At 42.8% G+C, this 20,952-nt stretch overlaps 2 protein-coding genes across 5 annotated transcripts in view; one reads left to right on the forward strand and one right to left on the reverse strand.

Annotated features, from left to right (window-relative positions):
• The window catches only part of IPPK (inositol-pentakisphosphate 2-kinase), a 50,872-nt gene extending 45,660 nt beyond the window's left edge, over positions 1-5,212 (forward strand). For 2 of the 3 annotated variants that reach the window (XM_038148680.1, XM_038148681.1), the window contains exons 11-13: positions 348-450; positions 930-1,009; positions 2,015-2,608. In XM_038148680.1, the coding sequence (XP_038004608.1) occupies positions 348-450; positions 930-1,009; positions 2,015-2,240 (409 nt within the window). In that variant the 3' untranslated portion in view covers positions 2,241-2,608. Of the gene's footprint in view, positions 1-347; positions 451-929; positions 1,010-2,014 lie in introns of all 3 variants that reach the window. The other variant, XM_038148679.1, reaches the window with a different exon arrangement.
• Positions 5,207-20,952, reverse strand: part of LOC119705869 (centromere protein P) — a 112,484-nt gene continuing 96,738 nt past the window's right edge. For both annotated transcript variants that reach the window (XM_038148686.1, XM_038148687.1), the window contains 3 exons: positions 7,356-7,435; positions 5,604-5,695; positions 5,207-5,359 (listed from right to left, as the gene is read on the reverse strand). In XM_038148686.1, coding sequence (XP_038004614.1) covers positions 5,238-5,359; positions 5,604-5,695; positions 7,356-7,435 — 294 coding nt within the window. In that variant the 3' untranslated portion in view covers positions 5,207-5,237. The remainder of the gene's footprint in view (positions 5,360-5,603; positions 5,696-7,355; positions 7,436-20,952) is intronic.

A 20,952-nucleotide genomic window follows, 5' to 3' on the forward strand; every position in this document is an offset into this window, starting at 1 on the left:
AGGCTTCTGGAGTGCCTGCAGACTGCTACAAATTTTGAAACTTACCCATTTTTTTTGCAAAAACCCCATAATTTTGCAATGATACAGAGATGGCAGTGGGTTAAGAATGATTCATGTTTATAAAACCTCACACAACCCAGATCCTAAGCAGCAGCAAATCTTGAGTGATTTGAGAATAGCAGGGACTGTTATGATGTTGGCTGGCAGTGGGTTAATTCTTGGGGATGTTTATCAGTGTTATTGTTGGGTGGTTCTAATCTCAGTGTCTGGGCTGCTGAGGGAAGATCACACTGAAAACCAGCGCATCATTTTGGCTGTCTGTAAATCTTCTTTTAACATTTATTTAGAAGTACATTACAGATAGATGGACCTTACAATGAAGCGTTTTATGAGAAGCTGCTGGACCTTTCCCTGGAAGATGACGGGACAGTGGCGTTTGCATTAACAAAGGTACTTCTCAGCTTCCTGAGGTGGTTTGGTCTGCCAGTGTTAATTAACCTGTCTCACTGAAAAGGGCTGGATAATGGATGGAGGCAGCGCTGCTGGTTTGTTGGGGTCTGTGCAGGTAAAGCACTTCATTGTGTCAGGGTGCATCTTTATAGCAGAAGCAGTTAAAAACAAGCGTGTAGCACCAGTTCCTGAGAGAAAAATAAAACTGTTTATTTGCTTTCTAGACTGAGGAAGCATTTGCAGGAAATGGTGCTGTTTGGCCTTTAGGAATATGATCTGTAGGAAATAAATGTGACTCTTATACAGGATGCTGCAGAAGCACCTGCTCCTGCCAACCTTCTGTTCCGGAGAGAATTTCCAGCTCTTAAAGTGCCAACATACCAATACAGGGAGCGCAGTGCTGCTTTTTGTAAGGAACAGGATGCTTTACTCAGGTAAACACCAATCTAAGAGAAAATGTGTTATTCTCTGTTGTACAGGTGCAGCAGTACAGAATAGCAATGACTGCTAAAGACTGCTCCATCATGATTGCCCTTTCCCCCTGCCTGCAAGATGAATGGTAAGAGCTGCCTGTACCTGCTTTGGAATGGCTCCAGTTGTTTAGAAATTGGGATGTTTGTACTGTTCAGGCAATTCAATCACTTAAAAAAAAAGTGTGGGATGTGTGTGGGGGGCAGTGTGTCCAAATATTTGGCTGTGAGCATTTTAGTATAGTTCTGATTTAAGACATTTATGACCAATGTCTCTTTCTAAAGAGTTTAAAGTTGATCAAAAGGATGAAAGTTTTATATTTACTCTCTTCTTAAACTTTGAATTGATTGTTCATAGTATCTCTGGATGGTTTTAACTAGGTACAATTTTTTTCCTTGGTGTTCTCACAGGAGAGATTTTTCAAGCTGAGTTGCCTTTAATGGCCTAGTTAGAATAAAACCAAGGCAATAATCAAGAGGTGACAGCTTTGGCTGTCAGGCAGGAGGCTTTGCCACAATATTATCCCTTTTGGTTTGTGTCAGCAATGCTAATCTGTTCTTCTGCAGGGGGCTTTGCTTCACCAGAGCCCGTTTATATTTATTTTTGCTGTTTTCTGCATTTGTCCTGCAGTTCTCCAGTGAAGTGTTAGTGATGGACATGACTTGTGCAATGACTGACTTCAGAACTCCTCCATCCCCTAGCACGCTTGGACAGCATGCTAAATGTTTTATTACCTTGAGCCTCAGTAGGAGTTGCAGTCCCTTTTCTGCTTTTGCTGTTAATAAGAATGGTGCTTTGTATGCACCACCTAGAAACAGCTTAGATTTACTAAATACAATGAATGAGAGTAATGTTTGACTTCAGCTGTGTGGAAGCTGAAAGGAAAATGAAAAGAAGAGGTGCCAGCAAGGTCCCATCAGGACTGGTAAAGCTGCAGCTATAGTTTCCTAAGTGCTACATTAGCTACAGTTTGTTTTCTTGGGCTCCCACAAAAGTTCTAAGATAAACATTAGAATCACTTCTGTAAAGGGACACATAAATTACAAATACTGGTTTCGGTGACTCAGATGTGCAATGTGGTTTTATTTTCCAGCTCTGAGCAAAGACCTGTGGTACTGACATCCAAATCCAGATTCACCTTCTCTGTTTCTGTGCTGGACCTGGACCTGAAGCCCTATGAAAGCATCCCCCACCAGTACAAACTCGATGGTGAAATAGTCAACTATTACCTGAAAAATGTACAGGCCAAAGAGGACCCAGTTATGTCCAACCTCTTCAAGGAGAATGAAGACTGCACATTAGTTCTCCATAAAGTGTAACCGTTCCCTTAAGGTTATTTTTATTCAAACACACGAGAAAGTGAAAGATTATTGGAATACAGTTATGGTGATTTTTTTTTCCTGTTGTGTTCAGTGCATTTTTCAGCTGTGAATGTTTTTGCTTTATGAAATGATTTCTAATGGGTAATGCCTTCTCAGAGACCTGGGATAGCACCAAGCCACGTGTTTGCTAGATAACCTTAATGAATGTATTTAATGTGACAGAACAGGTAACGTGCCATACCTTGGAACTAGAGGACAGATCAAATTCATTTGAAAAGTCTACTTCCTTAGAATTGAAAGAGCACAGAATTAAAGGTTTCCTGAAGTATTGCACTAACATAGAAAGCCTAATTACTAACAAGAGAATTACCTTGGACCCTGTGCTTTGAGTCTCCCTCATCCCTACTAAAGGAGGGAATGCTCTGGCAAAACCTATACAACACTTTAGCATTAATCCACTGGAAATACAACCATGCAGTGGCTGCTCTGGAACTGCCCTGGCGCTGCAGAACATTTAAATACTAATGCATGGACTAGGAACACCAGGCTGCCTCCAGAAGTTGTGTGATCACCTTGTATCTACCCAAAGCTTCTGAAACAAAGTGCAAAGGGTTAAGGTAAGCAACCTTGAGTTTTACACGATAGTTAGGCTTAACTCACCTGCCAAGCTGGTTTTTATTGTCTCTGTACATTATATGCTGCTATTGGAGGTGAAACCACAGCTTGCTCTTGCCTAATTTAAATTGACCTCTAAGAAGAATATCTTCTGAGTTTTACAGGTCATTCAGGTCTTTCACATTGTGTCAAACACTGGCACTGTTACACGGATGCCCCACACACTGCGTAGCACGAGCAGCTGCTTTCAGGCTCTTTTGCTGTAAATGACACAGGAGAAAGGTGACAGAACCCCATTTTCTTCCCTGCAGCTGCAGTGGGTCAGACTCGTGCCAGGGTGAGCTTGTGTCAGTGCTGCAGATGAGCAGTGCTTTGTGCAGCTGAAGGCTGGGGAGGTGCTGCAGCAAAGCCATCCTTGGGGAAGGATCCTGAGCTGGACCTGAAGGGTATTCCCAAAGCTGAGGTGCAGTGATAAAGTCTGCAGCTCTGTTTCCCTCAAGGATTACACCCCCTGAATGGTGCAGGGATACTCCTCCAGCCCCAGTGAACAGCTCTCACCTGGGCACAGCCTGTGCTTACCAGTAATGGTGTTCAGGGTCCTAAAACCAGATTTATACTGGGACCTCAGGGTAACCTTTAAATTGTTCCACTTCACCTGAAATTCAAAAATAGGACCCCCTGGACCTTGGCATAACGCAAGGAAGAAAAGTGAAACACAGAGCCACCACTGTCCCTGTGCCAGAGACCTGAACTGGCAGTGCTGGCATCCAGTGCCAGGAGCCCTTCTGGGGCAGGCCCTGAGCTGTGAGACTACAACAGTGCAATGAGCTGACAGCTGGCAGCAGGAATAACCCCTTCTTCCCAAAGAAAACCTGGAGGAGGAGAGCTCCTTATAAATCCAGAAACCCTCCAGCTACTAGAAAGAGGAGGAAGGAAGGACCCTGCACAGCTGGGAAGTTTCCAGGTTTTTATGCTGTAACTTTACACACATTTCATATGCAAACAGCAGTGTCTGTGCTGAGCAAACAGTTTCATTTTCAGGCGAGGAGGAGGGAGCTAAGGATGAACTGAAGGTTACACAAAACTGGCTCAACCAGTTCCATGTCAGTGGAGAAGTAGGAAGAAATTTTGCCTGTGTACTGGATTCCAAACTTGAAATGAGCCTGCCTTATCTGACAAGACAGAGCTGCCATTCATCAAAACCCAGTCTCTGGTGTTGCTCAGAGTCTGGCAGAAACCAGGCTCTGGTCTGTTTCTCCTAACCTACCAGAACAGTGGGAGACCATTTCAGTGATCAAATAGTGGATTATTACATTTATGAGATTAGAAACACACTGTTGCTTTAGTTCAGACTTCACCTCTTTCCCCATTGCTGCGTGGAGTGGGTGGTTGTGCTGCCAGGGGCTCCAGCAGCTCTGCCTTGGAAAGGAGGGCTCTTCCTACCACAGGAGAGCCCAGAGCTGCCGGGTTTGGGCTCTTGGTTCCAGGAGCTGTTACTCCCCACCTGGGAAGTACCTGACTTCCAGTCCCATCAGTCTGGTTGGGGTGCAGTGCTCGTGCAGAACAGGAACACTGACAGTTCCCAGATGGGCTCATGGCACATCTGATGGAAGCGAAGGGAGAGGCAAGACATTTGTCTGATCTGTTTTATTTCTTCAGGGATGAATGTGTGAAAGGTGGTGCTTTGGTAATGTGTTGTCAGGATTTCCTCCTGGAAGTCAGAAATGCAAAGGAAGTGCTGCAGGGGGCAGGAGGTGACTGGCTCACCTGTTCCCAGGGGTGTCACGGGCCTCTCTGGGTTTATTAACACTGTCTCAACACACATCGTGGAACAAAGTTACTTCATACAGTTACCTTTGGGTTTTTTAGCATTGTATGTCTTTGAAATCTTCAAATTGTCTTCTCCGCCCTAATTTAATGAGAAAGCTGTTTAACTCTTTGTTCTAGGAGTCTCTTACTGTTCTTTTGTCATTTTAAAATCACTGTACTTTTACAGAGCTGTGAAATGAATTGGATTTTTATGGACTTGATTTTGACAGTGCATGATCTTTTAACAATTTCCAGGTATCTAGAAAATGTTAAGAAGATAAACCACTCTGGTACATTAATGATTCAGAAAGATAAATTTATAATGAAATCACTCTGTACATGTAACTATTTTATTTGGCATTTTTGTATTTAAATGGCTGTATTTATTTTCATGTCATGACAATTTATATATAACGTGCCATAATTGTACAGATAGCATGTTTTATGAGTATGGTTTCTAAATGGAAAATAACTTAATGTTTATATTCAATAAAACGACAGACTGTGTAACACAATATCTTAATTAAAACTACTTTTGAAATTGCTACCTGGTGTAATAAATGCTGGCATTCATTTTTCTGAGCCCAGCACTTGGATCAGGTTCTCGATGGCTGCCTCGATCCCGAAGAGCCGGAGCGCGCTCCGGAAGCTGCCAGGGATGCTCTCCACGCTCCTCATCCTCTGCTCCAGGACTGCAGGAGAAACACAGCAGTGCAGGTTACTGTCCAAGCTGCAGCAGGGCTGGCAGCAGGGGGGGAAAGCAGGATGCCTGCAGGCAGACAGGGTTTGGGAGCCCCTGGAGAGTGCACAGGAGGTGAAGTGTAGCTGCTGCTGAATTGGGGTGGGTTTGTGTGGCTGGGCTCTGGGAGCTGGAGTTCCATGGCCAAAACCAGGGCCTGGCAGTTCAGGAACAGTCCCTGAAGCAATTGAGATTACCTTGCTCTGGTACTTTGGGCAGCAGGTCCAGGACAGGTGTAGTGGTCCCTTCTTCATCCAGATGGATCTTCCAGACAATCATCAATTCAAACCTGTACCAGGTGCACAGGAAAGGCAGTTCAGGTTACCCAGGTGCTGGCTTTGAGGTTCCTTCAAAGCCAAAAGTGCAGCAGTCACGAGGCTCAACCTCATGCCCTGTGACAAAATTCACCTCGCTTAACGCAACGAACTATCTCTGGATTCAGGAAGCAGGAACACCTTGATCCAATGACAAGGAAAGGCTCTGGCTACACCCAGATTTGCACAGGGCAGTAAAAGTGAGAGGAAAGCAAGGGAGAGAGAGCACTGAGTGTCCCCTGGCTCTACCCCTCATGTAATGTCTACGCTCAGGAGCAGATGCTGAGAGCAGGAAACTTGTTTCAGAGTGTTGGCATAAATGGTGATGTGCTGGGTTTGGAATATGGGCTACCCTGCTGTTCATGGCCTTTTTAGACTAATGGCAGGTAGACATCTGTCCAAGGCCTACATTCCTGCACTTCTTTGCTTTTAATTAAGAAAAAATAAAGCCCAACAACATAGTTACTTCTTCAGAAATAGTGTTGGTTTTGCAAGGCCAGTCATGATTCCCAGCTTTCACAGTGGGATGGGATCACTGCACCATCCCAAGGGAACGGTGAGGCAGGAGCTGAGTCCAGAACACCACCCACAGCAGAGCTGCTGCTTTACAGCTCCCTTTGTTCCCTCCAACCCTCGCCTCCCTTACTGGAGGAAAGGCTTTCCTAATCCAAAGCTGGTCTGCACAGTGAGTCACTGTGAGGAGCAAAGTCCCTTCCTCAGTGGTGTTCAACCCCTCATGACTCTAAGAGTTTCCTTCCAATGTGATTTGTCAGCCTTTTGCCACTTCATTTTTACAAATCCTTTGGGAAATCGTGCACAGCTTGTTCTGGGATTTTGCAAACAAATTTCTATGCCAGTCTGTTTTCTACCAAGCCACTGAAATGACTTTTATATTCCTGTGTTTCATGGCTGTGGGTGAGAGGGAATGAGGGTAACGGGATTGGCACCTGGCACTAGAAGAGAAACTGTAAAATAAAGCAAGTTCTACCCTATGTGGGATAGTTTAAGAGCAATTCATTCCTGCACCCCCAAGTTAAAGCATTTAGTTTTAAAGGGCAAGTTTGGCTGAATGAAGCACCATCATCTATTAGGGTTTCTTTGCTAGCTCTGCACACAAACATAGTGAAGGGAGCTCTGCCTTATTTCCATGTAAATTAAAGCATGTTAAAGCAAGGTGTAACAAGAGAAGGAAATGGTCTGATCCTATCACAAAACAGTTGCTTTTTGTGGCCCTTACAGAATTCCTGACAGTGATAGTTACACCATCTTACATTTAACTGTAAGGATTTTTTTTTCCCTTGCTGAAAATCCCAAATGTACTGGAATGTCTCTCACAGGGATTCCAAACAAATCCCATGTGCCTGGTAGGTAATAACTCCTTCATCTAACTGATTTCCTTCTAAAACAATGGAAAAGTAAAGCCACAGCTGCTTTGCTTCCATTGCACAGTAAATGCCCTTTTTCTTCTGTTCTTTAATGGCAAGACACCAAGGCAATGCAAGGAACTGGGCTTTGCTGGGATGGGACTGGGATCCCTGCACCTCCTGCCACAGAAGGAGCCCAGAGCACAAGGCTGCTGCCCTGCCTGTGCAATCCCTCACCTGTGTAAATACAGAAATGCATTTTTTGGCTTACCCAGAAACTTTGGGGTTTCTTAGAATTATAAAATCTCCCAGCAGTCCTTCCGGAAGGGTCACAATGTCAGGATACTTGGCCTGTGAACAAGAAAGTTCAAAATTGGTTCATAAAAATCACAGCAGATAAGGAGGTTCCTACACTGCCACAGTGGATCGCACTAAGTGAAGAGTAACAATACTCACTCTCTGAAATTCTGACCTGTTGGTTTCTTTTTTTTAAAGATCCTTACATAAAACCCAGGAAACCTTGAAAGAAAATTTTTATTTTAACTAAGTTTGTTAATTGGATTTAATAACACTTTATAATACACCACCGTGTCAACCCCCTGCCTCTGTGAGCAATGACACGTCACTGCTACACTCTGGTTTGAGATGGACACCAAGCTCCACACAAGGCTTTGAAAGAGCAATTAAGCCAATGAAATACCAAAACAGCCAATGTTAGCAACATATGGGACAGCAGCAACATGATCAAACATAAAAATACCGTCTCCTATTAAAATTCCGTGTTTCTGAGAATTATTTTCAGTTACTATAATGTGCAAAGGTTGATGGTTGCTCCATTACTTTGTCCATCTGACGTGTTCGACATGTCTCCTGAAAGCCTCAGAAGTTCAGAGCTCTTTTAAAAGCACTCCTAGCTCTGTATGGATGCTGCAGGAGCCAGAGAATGAGGGCATGCACAGACACCCAGCACCAAGGAACAGCATCCTGCAGGGACCTGCTGCTGGAAAAGGAAACGGAATGGAGCCATGACTCCAGGGCTGTGCTGCTTGCTCTGCCTCGGACACAAAGCTGTGTTCCAAACCTTGCAGTTTATAAAGTGTGAAAAGTCTCCCAGCCTGAATCATTCCACAGAGCTCCCAGCACAAGCAGCAGGTCTTATGGAAAAGGAGCAGGAGAGCTCGGCTTTGAGCAGCACTGGAGAAAATGAGTTTGGTTTTATGGGATTACGCCTCATCTGGCAGAGCAAAATTGCTACCAGATGTGACCTTGCTCTGGTTTAGGAATTTCTGACAAACTGAAGGGGGGCTGTGCAGGATGCCAAATGACATACAGCACATGGAATTTGCTCATTTTAATTTCTACCCAGGATCCAGTACTGTATTTACTGTGAGGATAACAACCATGATCTATCCTGGGAACACAGACACTGAGGGGAGGACACTGAGCAGGGCAGTTACAGTGTTAGACATGTGGCTGATCAAAGGTCACTCATCTGGCAGAGCAGGGATCCTCTTCCCACTTTACTCCCTGTGGAATGATGCCCCTTTGATAACAAAACAAGTTTTCCAGGCTTTCCTCCTCAATAACCCATTCCTGATTTCCACCATGAGCCTCTCCTTGCCTGGTGTCAGAGGCCTGGGAGGATCCAGGGATCCTTTAGCTCCAAACTGGAAATGCAGGATTAGATTCTACCTGGACCTCAGCTCGTGCATCCCTCATTTACAAGGGATCCCAAGTATCCCATAGCTGAACACCGAGTCACACTTCATCCACCCACACCCAGACATTGGGAATCACCAGAGAAAACAAATCAGAGGAATCAGATAAGAGTTACAATGGCCAAAACAAAATGAAATGCTCCCAGGGCTGTCTCAGGAGTTCCGGTGCAGCTGCTGTGAGTGACGTGTTTCCCCAAAGCTTGGGGGGGGAATATTTATGTTCTATGGAAGCCAGAGGCAACTCAAGGAAAGCCCAGTGTATGATTTTCTGTGGCAAAGCTTCCCTGTACCTGGGAGAGGGAGCTCCAGTGAGTTCTGCACACAGTGAGGCCGTTCTGTGCCTTCCCTTGGTGCCGGCGTTCTGGCAACCAACTTGAATGCTGTGAGAAGCCAATCCTGTGTGAAACTCACAGGACTTGGGATAAAATCCAGCTTTTAAGTGGGAAAGGTCATATTTTAGCTATCCACAAAACACACAAAAAGCCAAACCACAAATACCTACATCCCTGTTTGCTATAACCCAAGCCCTGGCAGTGGATTGAGGCAGCCCCGGCTCAGATCCGTGCGAGGATCCCAGCTGCCATTCCCACCTTCCACCAACACCCATGGAGGCAGGAAGCAAAGCTACCACACCCAGGACCAAGCAGCAGCCTTAAACACTGCCAGTTCCAGGAATGAACTCTGGGAAATGCAGTCACGCAATCTGCCTCATATTCCACACAGAAAATACTGAACACAGGGTCTGAATTCTACGGTTAAAAATGTGGGGATCTGGCAGGTGACTGAACAGCCAGGCACAGGGTGAGCATGGGCAGATCCCCAATTCCAAACACTCTGTGGGTACCACATTACCACCTCATCTTCTCTGCTGAGCAACTTCCCAAGTTTTCCTTGAGGAAAAGAAAAGCTGAGCAATAAAACCAGAATAACAGAATGAGCCGAGCCACTGAAAGGTCTCTTGAGGAAGTCAGGAACTCCTGAGGGATCTCGTAAACCAGACCCGAGGCCAGGGAAAGAGATCCCATCAAGGACGTGACAGCAGATGGGAAGGATCAGCCTCAACTGCATCAAGCAAAACCTGACTTTCATCAAGAAATATCTTTCCTCAGATGACTTTTAAATGTCAGCTTATGATCAAAACCAAAAGTCCAAGCTATTATTACTCCTAGACGGAAATTGCTTTTCCAGCTCCTTCAGGAGTCCAAGCAGGGAATCTTATGGGAACTTTTGTGTCAAACAGGAACAGTCTCAAACCACAAAGGGACTGTGGCGATGGAATGCACAGCTTTGCCCTGCTCCCATGACAGATTTTACACACACACAGAGCCATCCCAGGGAATACACTTGTAGCAGCTATTTCTCAATAAAATACATTATTCTGCAGCTGCACTGCAATTTTCTGCACAAGAAATCTCTGCTAAGGAAAATGTTATAAATGCGTTCAGCTTAAAAGCTGTAGCTACAAATACAAAGCAAAATTGGCAAGAGGGAAGCCAGATAAAAGCAGATAAATTTGCTTCTGCCCAACTTAGCAAGAAAACACAGGACTGCTCCCAGCTGGAAGAACAGCTCCCTTTCACTGCTAATTCTGAACTTGCTGCTCTGGAAGAAGGACCTACATGAAGAGTTATGGTACCACGAGCTCCTCTATAGAGAGAAGCAATTTCTAAACCTGCCCGGGGGCTCTGTTTGGGCTCTGATTTGGGTGATTTCTCTGTATGGTTTGCTCAGCTAAGGCCGCGTTACCACCCACTGAAATCACACACGGTTGGGAGCACCAAGACCTCAAATCCCAACACGACCATAACACCAGTAATTTTAAAATGAATTTCACTAAAGCAATAAAGGTACATTTAAAAAGTGGAAGTTTTTCACTTTGTGCAACTAAAAGAACTGTGACCAAGAACCCCTCAACTAAATTACACCCCACAGAAACACTGTATTTTCAGAATGGATTTATGAAGCTTCACCACTCGTAATTAAGTCTCAGAATAAATACAGGTCCCATCTTCCCATCTTGAGGGAAAGTTCCTCAAGCAAACCAGTCCTGCTGGTGATCCCTGTGATGCCAATCACCCAAACCTCCGGCGCCGGCGGAACCAAGGACGAGAAGAGCACAAGGTCAAAGTGGTTTTGTCTAAAATGATGAAGTGGTTTTGTCCCCGTGGCAGTCCCAGCCCACCCCCCATGATCAGCCAGGCTCAGTCCTCTGCTTTTAAAACTAAAATCACAAGTGACACAACCAGCATGCAAGTCTCACTTTTTAGAAGAGGAAAGGAGAATTTTGGGAGCAGATTTGAGGGCCTATAAGAAGGCCTGACAATGGCAAGTAGTGACAGGAGAGCAGGGAACTGCTTCCCGCTTCCAGAGGGCAGGGACGGATGGGGCACTGTGAAGGAATCGTTCCCTGTGAGGGCGGGGAGCCCCTGGCACAGGGTGCCCAGAGCAGCTGTGGCCCCATCCCTGGCAGTGTCCAAGGCCAGGCTGGACGGGGCTTGGAGCAGCCTGGGACAGTGGGATGAGAGGATCTTTAAAGGTCCCTTCCAACCCCAGCCATCCTGGGATTCTATAAATAACAGTTTGAATGTCACCCTGGACAGGGCAAATCTTTGCAAACATTCACCAGAACCTCTCCCAAGCTCAGGACACGCCTGGTTCCCTCCGGCAGCACAGGCACAGCTGGTTGGTTACTTGGATAAAAAGTGCTCTGCACCCACCTGGTCTCAGACCTGCCCTTTATATCAGCCCAGATGTGTGACTTGAGTCATTGATCCCCTTGCCAAGATTCAGTCTTGCAGCTCCCTCTCATAGATCAGCCAGTGCTCTGCACACGTACCTGAAACCACTGACCACCAGCCCCAAATCCAGTGGCTGTGCTCACTGCCAGTGAAATCCCTCTGCTTTGTTCTTTCTTCCCTTTTCTCTTCCCTTGATTACAGCTTCTCTTTTTTGGCCCCTGCTCTATCTCCATTGCCACTTATTTTCCTCCTTCCATATTTCCATAACATTATATTTTTCGTGCTTGACTCCCCATGAGTTTATATGATTCAGCTTGTCACTATGCTCACAATGTGACCAATAATTTTCCATAATTTTTGAATTTTTCCTAATTGGATCTAGGCTGTAGGTCTGCAGAAGAGCCAATCCAGCATAACCAAGGCCTGAGTACACAAAATTCTGTGTCTCACTTCCTTTCAATATCACTTTGTCATATGGCCACCATGTGTTTATCTGCAACTTAATTACAGCAGACTGGGAATAAATTAAAATACATACTGGAGGTTTATTTTTGTGAGGAAAAATAGAATTAAATGAACATGAAACCTCAGGAAGAACAGGAAGGGGTAGATTATAAACAGGGAACACAGAGGCTGCAGATGCTTTTTCTTCACTTTTTTCTTGCTGGGCAAGAGACAAATCTTCTCTCCAGCATTTCTCTTTAAAATTGTCGAGGTAAAAGATCTCCACTAGTTTATGGATGTTTTAAGCCCTACATTTTCCCAGCTTAAAATTCTTGGGCTTTTTTTTGCATTTTATTTAAATTTTAAAATACACTGTCTTAACACTGAGCTGGCAGTGGAGCCAGGCCCTGGCCCAGCTCCAAGCCCAGGGCACAAGAACTCGTTGGGATGTTGTGGGAGAGCACTGACACTGCCCCATGACATTTATTTTGGGGGAAATATCCAGAAAACCAGCAGAGCTCAGCAGTTCTGTTCTTCCTCCACAACTTTACTGATATATTAGTTTTCATTCTGTTGTATTTTGAGTCCCCTGCCCTCCCTCTGCAGCTAGGTATAATTAAATATTTCTTGATGATAAACTTCACAAACGGCACCGTGTGGAATTCAGCCGAGATGTCTAATTTAGCAAGGGAGGATGAGCAGCCAAGGACAATACAGAGATGAAAAATTATGGAAGGAAAAAAGATGTCATACTGCAGAGCAGCATGAAGCATCAACAATTTGTGAAGAAAGAATTGTGAGCCAAATTTTCAATAATCTGAAGGAAGTAGACTGCAGGAAAGGCATTTTTAGGAGACAAATTAAGCCAAGTTTCTGTTTTTCTTCCATTGCAACAGAAGCAAGATACCTCATAGATCTTTATTCTTTTTCTGTATAAAAGTTGCTGCAAGATTCTCTCTAAGCCTTTTTGATGTTTCAATAAAAGGATCCAGAATTGCATAAAACAGCTTGGATTTGAAATAACACACAAAAGTTGATTATCAAATGTGGCCCAACTTGCTTTTGTAGTTTACATTATCAAGCTCACCCAGACAGCACAATTTAAACATCATCTAAATAAAAGCATCTGAATTTCGTTAATGACTTGGCTCTAACACTGTGTTAGTTTTTTCCCGAGTAGGCAGATTAATTTAAAAAATAAACCATAGGACACAATGAAGAACATCTAGTTCATCTAAATTAGCTCAAGGTTAGACATTTACTTTAAGAAAGTGTGATTGAAGAAAGTTTTTAGACAAGGTACTCAGCTTATGTTCATCATTTACTGATCTGGTTTTTTAATCTTTCTTGAAGGTCTGAAGAGTTATTTGCTTCTATGTGGGCAAATTTATCTTACCTGGTAAAGACAGGTACATCCATAGACCCACCTGGAACATCCCAAATACCATTTTCATTTCTCGCCAGGAGCTCTACATTGATTGAGAGGTCAGTCTATCACTTAGAGCAAACTGTCCCACAGCAGAGTGAGTTTGGCCAAAATCTGCCTGTGCTGTCCCGATGGTGTCTAAGGAGCAGCTCTGCCCTGCCCTTCACTGCACACCAGCCACACAGGAGGAACCTGGGCTGGCACAAAACAACCCCAAAACCTCCTGTGGGACTGGCACTCCAATAAAGCTGTGCTCCAGTTTTAGCTCCAGCTGGATTTCATATCAGTGAGGAATAGCAGAGTCCACAGCACCTCCTGAACGTGTACAATAATCACCCGCCAGCCTCCAGAAGATCAGACTTAAACATACACAGCTAAATCCATGTGCATCCTCCTTTCACAAATACCTCTGCAGTATTTCTGTTATTCTTCCTGAGCTTTACAAAAAGGTTTAACACCTGCATTAGGTAAAAAGTGAAGCTTTACCTATATATCTATATTTTCTATAAAACATATACTGCAAATACACTGAAATCTTTCCTACAAGACACCATCCTCTTATAATGGTTCTACAAAACATTACATTTTGGACAGATGCCACAGAAATTTGCCACCCAGTAGCTTTCATTTGTCTGGTTATTTACAATAATCAGCTGCTAATGTGAAAATAAATATCAACATGAAGTGCTGTTGCTATCAACAAGAGCAGGAACGGGTCCAGCTGAAAAGCCCTTGAAAGCTTTGAACCCACTGAATTCTTTTCATGTCATACCCAAATACAGTCCTTCAGATCTGGCTGTCAACAACACGACATTTCAGATTTCCAAACACATCCTTAGCACAAGCAAGAGGGACACAGGAAATATTCTTGAGAAGACACAAACATCTGCAGGAAGAGATTCACCAATTTATTATTATTGTACGTGTGAGAGTGTAAAGTTGTCAGTCCACTGCTAAACAACAGGCTTGCAAAATTGGTCAACTGTCCTCAAACTTTGATCTACTCAACAACCTTCATAAGAAAGCTGCAAAACCTCCCCAAAATAAAAAAACAGAAGCAAAAATAAGGAACACTGAACATCTGTAGCACTATATGTGTGCAAACTTTATTATACTTTTGACCAAATCTCTCAAAACAAATTAGATTTTGACTCAAACATCTGTGTACTGGTGAGTAGAAAAGAATTCAGGGCAGCAAGGAGAATTCTTTAGTGTATCCAGGAGGAGAAATCATAGGCAGCTGCCAGGCAAAAACATCTTATGCTCCACCTTATTTGGTTTATAAAGGCCAAAGCTGCACTGCCCAGGAATGTTGTGTGATGCGTGTGGATAAATATTTGTTTCATTGCTTAGGTACTGCAACAACACAAAGAGCACTCACTGACAATACCAGTGCAGCTGCCAGTGCATTTCATTCACTCGCAATGCAAACTTCAGGCATTTCATAATTTGAATTTCAATTGCTGGCCTCGCAGAAACATTTCAAAACTGTTGGTAACAATATGTTTTGTTCTGGTAGAAGCCCAGTTGAAAGGAAAGCAGTTAATATTAAAACCTTCTCTTTTTCCTTCAGTTTCCCAAGCAATCAGTTCAGTTCTCTTGTGTTTTTGAAGCTCGAAGGAAGTAAAGTGACCCAAACATTCATGTGTGCAAATCGGGTGAATGTTTAAAGTTTTCCTTGTGTACAAAACAGCAGATTGGTCCTAAAAGCTGTGGAATAATGCCTGCTGCAGCCTGGAATCTGGAGCACCAACCTTTCCCAGCCTTTCACATAGATAGATCTGAGGAAGGAGCCCTCAACCCTCTTGAGTAAAAATAGTTCAAGAAAAAGGAAATTAAAGCAACAGACAGAAGGCAGATTTCCATTGCCAGAATTTAAACATGGAGCTACCCCCAGCTCATATAAAAAACAAGGCTGTAACACTCAGTCTCCATTCCTAAACCCAAGCTGAGTCCCACAGCAGGAACTATAAGGGATACCCAGACAATCCCATGGAAAACTCGAGAAGAAAGGCAAGCACCATAACGTTTAAAATGGAGTTCTGGATTACTTCAATATTCATTTTTCCACAGTAGAAAGACCTCTGGATGACTCTTCCCAAACACACTGAGCTCTAACATCTGAGGCCTCCAGCATATTCTTCACCTTTGGCTTTTCTGATTTTCCCCCCTCCCTGTTTTGGACTCAGCTCCTGCATTAGCATTTCTTGCAGCTGCCCCTGCCAGTGCAGAAGTAGCACTGTCTAGACTATGCACATATTTGTGCCTCCTAAAACCTCTTAAAATAATTCCAATGGTAGCTGTACAGCTCCTAGACCTCCAAAATCACATTTCCGATCTCTAGAATATCCCTATGAATTCAGATCTACTGTCTAACTCTTCAATCCTTATTAACTCACAGGATCTTTCTTGCTAACTCCCATGAGACAAAAATACCATAACATTCAGTTCCCCAAGTACTCGCTGTGAATGGACCTTATAAAATGTCCCAACTCGCTGAAACAAAATCAGTTTATTCCACTTTGGACAATTCACGTTGTGTAATAGAAGCAAAGGCCATGAAATATAGAAAAAATAGAAAATAAATTACAGAAAAGTACAATATCCAGGGCTGGGACTCACAGGGATCATTGACATCAAAGCCTGTGCAAGCATTTCCACAGGGATAGTCCAAGAGGGAAGCTGGGATTGTCTAGCACATGGGATATCTTGGTACAACAGGAATTACAAGGGAACCCCCCTCTGTCCCCAGCCCCAAACTTCTCATCCTGTACCATGAAAACAAAACTCAGTGTTTCAGAAATAACTCTACTTGGTTCTCCAGCTATTTGATGATTCTTCCAGTTCCCAAAGGAAAGGGAACACGCAGCATTTAATGTGAAGAACAGAGAGAAATCATCATAAAAATGATTGGCAAAGTCTGTCTGATCCTGGGAAAAAACCAAACCACACCAATGTTCTCCTTCAACAAGACATGTTTATAAAACATACACAGAGCCATCCAGAAACACATAACCTGCCCAGAGGTCTTTTTTGTTTGCTTTTAACATTTCTCTCCTGGAAGATGACACAGGGGGAACTGTGCTGGAGTGTCAGGAGATACACAACTCCTGTTTGTTTGGAGAGGCCGAAGTTTGGCCACAAATGCCCATCAGACCAAAAAGCAAACATAATTAATCACTTAATGGGTGTTTTCGACTCTCAGTCAGTTCTGAATTTTGTGCACTCTGGAATTATAAATCTCCAGAAAGGTGATAATCAAAAATACTGATAGGGTATTAACAGTTAAATAAAAAAAATAGATATCTGTACATACACACACACACATTTATCCTGCCACTCTGCGCCTTCAGACTCCCACTGGTAGCTGCAGAACTGGTGTACAAACAATTGTTGTCATTGTCCACTAATTCACCCAGACAAACCATTTGATGCTACTGTTTGTAATGGGAAAAACATGAATCAACAGGCAAAGACATCTAATTTTTAAATCTAAAAGGAAACCACAAGCAAACTTTGTTACTGTCCTCAAAATGTCTTCTTGTCCCAGCTGCCAACAAATCCTTCGTTTTGACTAAAATGCTTCAAAATATTTGTGTCCTCAGCTTACATCTCCTTCCTGAGACAGTCTCTCAGTGGACAGGCATCCTGTTACTAATTCCTGCTTAAATTTAAAACCAAGGGGAAAACATCCGAGGCCCCAAACAACAGGGATATCAGCAGCAAATCACAGGAACCCAAACTGTCTCCCCCCTGACATTTCAAAGCACCAGTTTTATCTGTAAGATCAAGCTCAATTTTCACATGTCAGTTCTGATACAGTCTGAGATGGAAATAGTGCAACTGAGAAGCTTTAAAAAAGATGCATTCACTTTTTAGAGAAGTACATAGTGTTTTATATGGAAATGGAAAGTGCAACCAAGAACGAGCAAGAAAATGGAAACCAGATGAGAAGGGCAAACAAATAGAGAAAGACCATTAGAATAATTACATAGTCTTATTTTCTATAATTAATATATTTAAAATGCAGACTTTTTAATATTTAAATTTTTTCAGTATTTTCTATATATAAATGACATATTTCTAGATATAGTTATTTAAAACAGAATTTTCTATCCGTTCACTATAGCCCAGTCTTTATTTAAGAGAAACACTGTCCCTCTGCTCTGGAAGGATGTAGTTGTCTTTTGAAGAAATGGAACTGGGCATGAGAAGCAATGACATCAATGAAAACCTACAGGAGGCTTATGGCTCATGCTGGAAACCGAACAACAGCTGCAAAACACAATTGTTTCAGAAAAAAGTTGGAAACCTCCAAGTTGTATTGATGAGTAACAATGCTCATTACTGGCACAGGAGGGAACCAAGCACCCAGCCCAGCTCTTTGTGCTGTTTCAAACACACAGAAGATGTGCTGAGTTGAGTGTCTTGGAAAAACATGAGTCAGCACATGGCTGAAATAGAACTACCCAATACAGAGGGAAGTGTCACCATCTGAACCCCAAAAAAGAAGTGATATTATTCGAGAGAAAGGCAGGAGGACAGGGGAAATCTTCCATGTTTCCTTACAATGGCCAGGGGTTTAAAGTTGTATTTATTCAAGGAAGGTGGGCACCTTGCTTTGGAGCACCACAGGGAACAGCTCCAGGTGATGATGTAATAAAGACTACACTGCATTTTTTCACTAATGCACAGAGAGGCAATATGTAAAAGCTTAAATTTCAGATAGCTCTGAGGAAAGGCTTTACAAATTACTTCATCTGTCTGGTCCCTGGCATTTCAGATACAATGTGGAAAAAAACATACCACAAATTAAAACTCATGCTGTGGGAGTGAACAGAAACCTAACCAAGAGACAACGAGTTGTGGCAATAATCAGTGTCTTCAGAAAGTTATACTAATGAATATTAATATTCTGTTCACTGCAGTAAAGAACTGGAATTAGAATGCAGTTACAGTTGAAAATTAAGCTTTTTAAAATGTAAATAGATCCCAGCCACATACATCTCCCATTGCAATTTTAGGTTTATTCCCACCTAACGATGTACCCCATGCTTTTTGCCATGTATTGTTAATATTTATAAATATGTGAAGGAAATCTGTGTTTAATACCTCAAGGTTTACCAGCAGTATTTCAGCTTTTGCTGTATTTTTTTCCATAAGGATATTTGTGACCACTGATTACAGAAAGAATGCAGTAACTGGTACAGGTTTCAGAAATGCACTGTACTGCCAGTCCCAAATTCCCCATCTCCTGTTTTGTGCTGACTTTAACAGTTAGAAATTTTTTTCCCCATTGCTACTTTTTTCCAACTATAAACTTGTGTGTTTGATGTTAAAAAAAGTAAACCACACAAGTAATTGCAAAGTTTAGGATTCTGTCTGTGTCTCTGATCAAAACCAGTCAGTAACTGCATGGGTTCAACATGACAACTAAGAGTAAAGCAATTTTAAAATGTCATTCCTTTCTTATATTTCATTGGAAGGTTAAAAAACTGCTGCTGCAATTTTCAGTTGTCTCTTTTTATTCCAATTCTTGAACAAAGCAGAAATAACCTCACATTCCTGAATGTGGATGTGTTTTTTTGACTCATGGAAATGATATTTTGATCAATGTTTTAATTAAATAACAGATCCAACTTCAACACAGCCCTTCTGTAAATAACACAGCAAGCCAGGAGGCATAAGTAAAATATCTACTCATGATATAATGTGAGAGAAAGCTGTTAAAAATAAGGATAACTGTGGAACATTTAAATCTATAGAATGTACTCTTGGCGCCAGGTGAGACATGGTAACAGGTACCAAGGTCTGGGGTTCCCCCCCAAGGAAATGGATATTTTGCAAGCATATAAAATTATCAGAGGTCTGCATATGGCTACTGCTCACCTGTGGCACCAAGGGGGAGATACCACAAAGGGTTTCAGGACAGACATAAGAAAAGGAAAATCCTGTATATGCAGGTGGCCACTGCCCTGTAGTGCCCCATACCAGGCTGTAACATGCAAAGGCAGAATACTGCAGAGTTAAAAAGGAAGGAGTATCAGTTTTCCTTAGATGCTCAAGAAAAAGAGCACAGGACAACGAGATTGCAATTATTAAATAAAGGTATAAGTCTGCAAAATGGAGTCAATAGGGAAGATGTAAACCTTGGCTGAATATATTGAAATGGCTGAGAAAAGAACATGTGAGGGTGAAAGGGGAGGAGAGGGAATAAAGGAATAGAAGGTAAAGCAAATCATGAGATCTGGGCAGCCAAGAGGAGTTGCCTCTGTCCTTGCCGCCTTTCAAACCAGCAGGACAAAGCCCTGCTCTGGCCCCTTGCCCTGCCCCCAGCAGCAGGCTGGACTCGCCGGCCTGCCCAAGCTCCTGAGCACAGCCACACGAAAGGTGGGGAGGAGATTCCAGCAACACAGAAGTGGTCAGGGCTGGCTGAAGTGAACTCTTGATTTCCTCTGCTCAGCCAGGCTACTCTTGTCATCCACTGCCTCAGTGAAGGCAATTCCCACTCCCATCCTGCTTGGTCTGGCCATTCTGCAGATAAATGATTCCATTTCTGAAAGGTATGATACAGAACTGAGTTTCATGGTCTCAGTATGCTGGGACCATAAACAGTGATTTCAACTCTTCTTTCTCTGTACTCTTCATACATACAGAGTACTCTGAACTCTTCATACTTTCTATACTTCTTAAGTTGGCTTAATGATTTTTATTTTCAAGATATCCTCCTTCTATTCCTTCAGCCTGCTGGCTTTCTTTGATGACAAAGATATTCACACTGCAGGCACCTTGAAGGCTTTTGAGAAACAGAAGTTATTCCTCCTGTTTCACCATTTTCCATGTATTTAACTAGCCTTTCAAACAGAAGATGAAAACCTATAAGCTCTTCTCAGCATCACAATTCTGTTAACTCATACATTAATTTGGCCTCCTCTGAGGTTTAGAACAGGGGCACAGTAGTGAGTGTTCTTCTTCCCTCCATTGCCTCCTAAAGAAAGAAGCAAAATTGATAAAAAAGGAAAACAACAACAGTATTATTGTACACTGACTAATAGTTCTTGTTGTGAGAGGAAAAGAGAAGAATCCATGCCAGAGGCTCCAGTCTTCCACAGCCATTTCTCTTATCCTATGGCTCTTGCTCAAGACACAAACCAACAGTGGCAGATTGCCTTAAGATATAAAATCATAAAAAGTTATTCTAATTATTATTCACTGCTGTTTAGTCGGCCTCTTCTCTCCTCAAAGGCCACAATTCCACAATGAGGCACATTCAGAAATGCATGTCTGAAAAAAATTGCCATCCTAGTCTGAACTTTTAGCAGAATATACAGCATTTTTTCTTTAGTTATTATGACAGGCAAGTTTATGTGGAAAATTTTAATGTAAATAACAATATTAAAGCCAATCTAATTATTAATCTTGCACAGATTTAAATCTTATTGAAAGGCAGCAGATGATGTCCATTCTCATACACATTTTTTTTTCCCATTAAAAATCCTAGACCTTGATACCAGGCAGCCACGGGCCACTCTTTAACAGCTC

Source organism: Motacilla alba, chromosome 12, assembly GCF_015832195.1.
Source record: "Motacilla alba alba isolate MOTALB_02 chromosome 12, Motacilla_alba_V1.0_pri, whole genome shotgun sequence".
Lineage (NCBI taxonomy): Eukaryota > Metazoa > Chordata > Aves > Passeriformes > Motacillidae > Motacilla > Motacilla alba.